The sequence below is a fragment of the Gekko japonicus genome, unplaced genomic scaffold, assembly GCF_001447785.1.
Source record: "Gekko japonicus isolate JY-2015 unplaced genomic scaffold, Gekko_japonicus_V1.1 scaffold2529, whole genome shotgun sequence".
NCBI classification, from domain to species: Eukaryota; Metazoa; Chordata; class Lepidosauria; order Squamata; family Gekkonidae; genus Gekko; species Gekko japonicus.
Genome location: NW_015169255.1, coordinates 1,960 through 8,796, shown reverse-complemented (window position 1 = coordinate 8,796; position 6,837 = coordinate 1,960). Strand labels below are relative to the sequence as shown.

The 6,837-nt window shown below is 52.8% G+C and overlaps 1 protein-coding gene across 1 annotated transcript in view; it reads left to right on the top strand.

Annotated features, from left to right (window-relative positions):
* The window catches only part of AP4M1 (adaptor related protein complex 4 mu 1 subunit), a 6,822-nt gene extending 275 nt beyond the window's left edge, over positions 1 to 6,547 (top strand). Inside the window, exons 2-5 of the mRNA XM_015416501.1 lie at positions 1,876 to 1,956; positions 4,096 to 4,158; positions 4,296 to 4,362; positions 6,510 to 6,547. Coding sequence (XP_015271987.1) covers positions 1,876 to 1,956; positions 4,096 to 4,158; positions 4,296 to 4,362; positions 6,510 to 6,547 — 249 coding nt within the window. The remainder of the gene's footprint in view (positions 1 to 1,875; positions 1,957 to 4,095; positions 4,159 to 4,295; positions 4,363 to 6,509) is intronic.
* Positions 6,548 to 6,837: the final 290 nt, after the last annotated feature.

Genomic DNA, 6,837 nt, shown 5'->3' with positions numbered 1-6,837 from the left:
CCCCCCCCCCCCATCCTCCTCCTGTCCCCATCCTAGCAGCCCTTCCCTGGCGCAAGTGGCCACAGGAGAAGAGCCACTCGAAGGTCATGTTCCTGTTATGATGGTTGGTAACGTGATGCTCCTGCATTGCCCTGCCCTGGGTTTTGGACCCAAAGAGTCCTGCTTTGCCCTGCCCTGGGTTTTGGACCCAAACCTGGCACCACTATCCGAGAAGCAGCCATCCTGTGGGCCTGGCCTGCACCACTTGTGAAAGCCACTCTGCGGCCCCGGTTCAGCCAAGGACTGCAAATGCCTCTCAGGATTAAAATGTGCAAAAGACCAGGGAGGAGGAGGAGGGGTGTTGCAACTCGGCAGAAGGCCCTCCGCTTGGCATGTAGGAGGTTGTAGGTTCTAGCACTCCCCGACGGCATCCTGAGTTCAAAGGACCAGGCAGTAGGTGATGGGGAAGACCCTTTTGCCGCCTGAGATCCTGGCGAGCGGCATGCGATCTCGGAGCGAGCAGGGGCCTTGTGTGGTGTCACCAGCTCACCAGCCAGGGCAGGATGATCTGGTGCAGTGCTGGGAAGGTCAGGGCAGGAGGCTGGAGACCCACTTTCCACGCCCCGTTCTGCTGACTCTGAGCCAGTCGCACACGCTCAGTCTGAGCAGAATGGACGCAGAGCCATGTACACCACCCCAGCTGCCCTGCTGAAGACAGGAAAGAGGGCGGCACTTTTCTTAGCGCCTTGAGGCCGAGAGTCAGCCCCTCTGCAGCATGGAACACCCCCCCCACACACACACACGCTCCCACCCCAAGCGCAGAGATCACGCTGGTTGCACCATGTCCATAGCTGCCCCGCTGCCAGCCACTCCTCCCGAGAGCTCTGCTCCTCTGAGTTTCGGGACACACGGGGAAGGCAACACAGCCACTCCGGCCCCAGGGCGTCCCCACGCCTCCAAGGCTGAATTAGCCACTCCCGAGACCTCTCCTTCCCAAGGGGCCCTACGTTCTTGGGCAGTCCTGTCACCTCAGCAGGGGCCCGCATGACAAACCAGGGGCCGGGGCTGAGGGCCAAAAGGCAAAGCTGGTCTTTTGGTTGAGCGAAGAGGAGGAGGAGGAGGAGGAGGACCATTCTGCAGAAGGCGTCCCCCAGCCTCCCTGGGGTCCATAGCAGCCACGTATGGGATAGTAGTGTGTGTGGGGGGGGGGCGGAGTAGAACAAGGGGGAGGGAGTCATGCTCACAGGGCGCTTGGCGGGCTGGCTGGCCATGCCGTTACAGGAGGAGTGGGGGCGGTGGGTACTGTTTTGATGGCCCCCAGGGCAGCCAGCACACAAATTCCTGGGCGTGGGCTGGTGAGAGGGCACGGGGGACAGGCCATTCATGCCAGCATAAGAGAACATAAGAGACGCCAATGTTGGATCAGGCCAAAGGCCCATCCAGTCCAACACTCTGGGTCACACAGTGGCCAGAAATACTAGTGCCATCAGGAGGTCCAGCAGTGGGGCCAGGACATTAGAAGCCCTCCCACTGTTGATCCCCCCCAAGCACCAAGAAGACAGAGCATCACTTGCCCCAGAGCCCCTATCTATACCTTGTGGCTAATATCCACTGATGGACCTCTGCTCCATAGGCTTATCTAATTCCCTTTTGAAGCATCTGGGATGTAGAGCCGAGTGAGCAGCTTCTCTGGATGCCACCTCAAAGGCGGCGAGGTGCTCTGCACCAGCTGGGTATATATACCCTTGGCTCCAGGACTAGGAAGGACAAAGCCTGCTCCCTGCAAAGACAGCCGATGTCGCCACAGCTCTTGACGGTCCTGGGCTTGGGAGAGGTTTCTGTTTCTCCCTCCCTCCCCGGTTACATTTCCATCCTTTCCTTTTAATGTGGTTTCAGTTTGGAGCAGACACCCAGCAAAACAAAGTGGCCCCCAGCTGCGCAGCTGCCCGTCCTGTCCTGCCTCTGCGGGGAGAACAGGTGAGAGATGATCCTCTCCTGGGCCAGGAGCCAGCTTGTGGCTGGGAGTTGGGTGCTGGACCCCCCTCCCCCCAGGCGCTTCCAACATCAGGTGGGGAGGTTAGAGAGAGAGAGAATATTGATAACTAGGTGTGGGGAAATAGATCTTACAGAGTGAGCTGCTGACAGCATCGACAAACAAACTTTTAAAAAACACATCTGGAGCAGGAAACCAGCCAGAGAAGCAGTGGGGCCCCTTTGGGTGACAGAGGAATCAAGGGGTCGATAAAGGAAGTTGGGGAGATGGCAGAGAAGCTCAAGGATTTCTTTGCTTTTGTGTGCTGTCTGGGAAGGTACCCCTGCCACAGCCACTGTCTTCAGGAAGAAGGGAGCCTGAAGAACTGTGCCAAGCTCAGGTGGTGACCAGATGTGACGTTCTAGACCTACTAGAGAGATTGAAAACCGATGTCTCCAGGTCCTGCCGGCAGGAACTCAGATGCAAGACACTTGATTGACTGGCCTATATGTGTAACCTATAACTAAATTCAGTCACTGTACCAGACGGCTGGAGAGTAGCAAATGTGACACCAATTTTTAGAAAGGGATCCATAAGGGGACCAAGAAATTACAGACGAGCCATTCTATTTATTTATTTATTTATTTGTTAAATTTATACTCCACCCTCCCCCGTAGGGCTCAGGGCGGCTAATGTCTGTCCCAGGCAAATTAGTAGAAACTGTAATCAGAGACAGAATTGTTAGGCTCATAGAGGGGCAAAGCCTGTTGAGGGAAAACCGGCATGACTTCTGTAAAGGGAAGTCCTGCCTCACCCAACTTTTGGACTTCTTTGAAAAAGTGAAGAATCATATTATAGACAGTGGTGACCCGGTAGATGTTATATACACTGAATTTTCAAAAGGGTTTGGACAAGGTACCTCACCAAAGACTCTTTAGTAGTTAAGGCAGGGGTGTCAAACAAGGCCCGGGAGCCAGAACCGGCCTGTCCAGAGCTGTTATGCGGCCCGCGAGCAACTAGTGCAAGGGAGAGAACAGGAGACTGCTGGGGGGGGGGGGAGTGCGTGGAGCCGCTCCAATGGTGGCTTCAGCGCGGCGGAACCTCGTCTGCAGCAGTCAAGCAGCGTGGGAGCGTCTGCCCAGGGCTGCACTGCTGGCTCTCCAGTCTGCCCATTTGGGTTTTTCCTTTGCACCCCCCTCCTAGCCCATGGGGCCTTGCAGTGAGGATACAGTGTATATCTACGGTGCCTGGCATTACGTTTTATGGTACACATGGCCCGGCCCAACAGAGTCGTAACAAATGAGTTCAACACCCCTGAGTTAAGGGGTAAGAGGACAGGTTCTCTTATGGGTTAAAAACTGGTTGAATGACAGGAAGCCAAGAGCAGGGATCACTGGACAGTTCTCACGATGGAGGGAAGGAAGGGGTGGGTGGCCCCACCAGGTTTGGTATTGGGGCTGGAATATTTACTTTCTTCATAAATTATCTGGAACTACGGCCAAGTAGTGTAGTGGCTCCAGTAGGACTCCCACAAACTGGGTGAGGGGGTGACAGTGGGGCACATGGACTTCAGTGTTGGAGAGAGTAAGGTGATGTGCATTGCGACCCAAAAAATCCCAACTTCAAGGATAGGCTAATGGGGTCTGAGCTGGCTGAGACTTGAGGAGGAGGAGGGGGCCGGGGCACCTCCCCGAGAAAAGAGGGGACACGACAGAGGTTAATAAAATGATGCATGGGGCGGAGAGGGTGGGCAAAAGGAAATATCGCTTTACGCAGAGAGTGACTGAAATGTGGCATGCGCTGCCGGAGAACGTGATGATGGCCAAAAAACCAAACAGCTTTTAAAGGGGATTATAGACATTCATGGAGGATAAGTGTCGCGGTGGCTACTGGCCCTGGTGACTGAGGGTGGGAACCTGCATGTTCAGAGGCACTTAAGCCTCCGTATCCCAGAGCCAGGAGACAACATCAGGGGAAGGCCTCTATGGCCTCTGTTTGTTGGCCATCCAGAGGAACTGGTTGACCACTGTGTGAGAGTGAGACAGGCTATGATGGACTAGATGGACTATTGGCCTGATCCAGCAGGCCTCTTCTTGGGTTACCACCCACCAACTGCCCTCTCTCCCTCCCTCTCCTTTCCCCAGGGTGCACGGCCAGAGGTCTTCCTCGATGTGGTTGAGCGTCTCTCTGTTGTCATTGCGGCAAATGTGAGTTGCTGCCATAGGAATGTATTTGAGGAAGCCAATCCCATCCTGCCTGCTGCACAGCTTGTCCCTGAATCTGCAGGATCCGACCAGCTGGGGAGGGATTGAGTCTTTTTGATTATTTCCCTCTCTGGTCCCAGGGCACTCCCATGAAAACTGATGTCCAGGGGGAAATTCGGCTCAAGAGCTTCTTTCCTGGGTGTTCAGGTAAGCAAAATTACATGTTGGCTGTGCTTGTCTTAGGGAACCAGGAGAAGGTGGAGAGGCAGGAAACGACCCTTGGACACTTACCGTGAGGGGGCCTTCTCCTCTGAGGAAAGGAGGACATCTCCATGGGTTATTCCCATCATTCCTTTAGGGAGGCAGGAAACACTTTTTTCCCCTTCCTTTTGGCGCCTTGGGAATAGCCCAGCCCTTCAGTTCTGGGACTCCGCAAGCAGTAACGATTGTTAACTAGATAACTTCCCTGCGAACAATATGTAAAGAAAACTACAACTAACAAGATAAGAACTATATTACATACTACTTTTATCTGAAGATCAGAAAGGTAGTATAGTGAACAATCAGTGTTACAGACGTAGGAAAAGATAAGTGGCTCCAGCAATAGAAGATAAGTTAATGCAAGTTAAAAATGAAAAGCGAAGATGAAGAGCGGGAGGGCCGAGATGTCCTCCTTTCCTCGGAGGAGAAGGACCCCTCACGGTAAGTGTCCAAGGGTCGTTCTCCCTCTGAGGCGGAGGACATCTCCATGGGACCTCCCAAAGCAGTATCCCCTTTTATTTGGGTGGGTTCTCATCTTCGTTACTGGTTGTCAGAATGTGCTGGAGAACTCTTTGTCCATACGCCGCGTCAGCTGATGCGAAGATGTTCAGCTTGTAATGTCAAACAAATGTGGAGATGGAAGTCCATGTTGCAGCTCGGCAAACCTCGTCGACTGTTGCGCGGTTGTCTAACGCTGCGTTCGTCGAGGCGCTGCGCAAGGAATGAGCAGTAATTCCGTTGGGAATCTCCAGGCCTCTAGCCTTATACGCCTCCACAATGCAAGATTTAAGGACTTTGCTGATGGAGGACTTGGACATCCGGTCACCGCGTCTCGGTGCTGCTATATTAATAAACATGAACTCTGTTTTCCTTATTGATTCAGTTCTTGAAATATATATTTTCAAGGCTCGCTTGACATCCAGGGTGTGCCAGAGTTTTTCGTTGGGATGACTCGGGTTCGGACAAAAAGTCGAAAAATATATTTCTTGTGAACGGTGAAACTGTGAAGCTACCTTCGGTAGAAAGGTGGGATCGGTACGCAGAACGACCTTGTCTTTGTGAAATACGCATAGTGTATGTTTTACAGACAGTGCATTGATCTCGGAAACTCGCCGTGCAGACGTTATGGCCACCAGGAAAATAGTTTTCATCCTGAGCCATCGAAGCTCTACTTCTCTCAGAGGTTCAAAGGGAGGTTTGGTGAGGGCTGTATGCACCGTGTGCAATTTCCAAGTTGGAAAGCGATGAATCTGCAGTGGAGATTTGGTCAGAGCGTCCTGTAAGAACAACGAAATGTGAGGATGTCTCGTTAATTTGTACCCTCCCATCGCCGGCAGCACTATGGATAACGCCACCGTCTGTCTGCGGAGGGTCGAAGCCTTAAGGCCAGACTCCAGTCCAGCTTGAAGAAATGATAGTACCGAGGCCACGGTAGGTGATAATGGTGGCACTTTCTTTCTTTTGCACCAACGGACGAATGCCTTCCAAGTAGTGTTGTAGATTCGTATGGTAGATGGTCTTCTGGAAGCTAGAATAGTGTCCAGGACTTGATGTGACTATCCTAGGTTGGCTAGTTGTGACCGCTCAACCTCCAAGTGGTTAAGCATAACCACTCCGGATGGGGATGAAATATCGGTCCCTGGAGGAGCATGTCCGGTTGAGTCGGAAGACACAATGGTGGAAGGATGGCCAATTCCATCAGTGCCGAGTACCATGGTCTCCGGGCCCACAGAGGAGCAACTAGGATGACTTGTGCTTTTTCCTCTCGAATTTTGCGAATTGTCCTTGGAATCAAGGGAATTGGAGGGAATGCGTATAAAAGTCCCGGAGGCCAAGGGGCTATCAGAGCATCTGTCGCCTCCACCAGGTGATGGTGATACCTGGAGAAGAAGCATGGTAGCTGATGATTCTCCGTCGATGCAAACAGATCTACTAAGGGTAGGCCGAACTGATTCACTATGAGGTGAAATAGTCTTCCGTGGAGAGACCATTCCCCTTCCTGGATAGTTTGTCGACTGAGCCAGTCCGCCTGGATGTTGACTGTTCCCTTGATGTGTTCGGCTCGTATGGATTTCACGTTTTTCTCTGCCCAGGTGAGGATTTGGGTCGCCTCCTGGTGAAGACGGGATGATCTCGAGCCCCCTTGGTTGTTCAGATATGTTTTTGCCGAGACATTGTCTGTCCAGATTAGAACGTGGCATCCCTGTATCTCTTGTCTGAAATGACGAAGGGCCAGACGAATTGCCCTCAGTTCCAAGAGGTTGATCGGTAATCTTTGCTCCTCCTTGGACCACGTTCCCTGGACCGGGATCGATTCCATGACAGCACCCTAACCTGTGAGGCTGGCATCGGTAAATATCTCTGTAGTGGACGGAACGTGGTACACCTTGCCCTGAGTCAGATTTGGTATACTTGTCCACC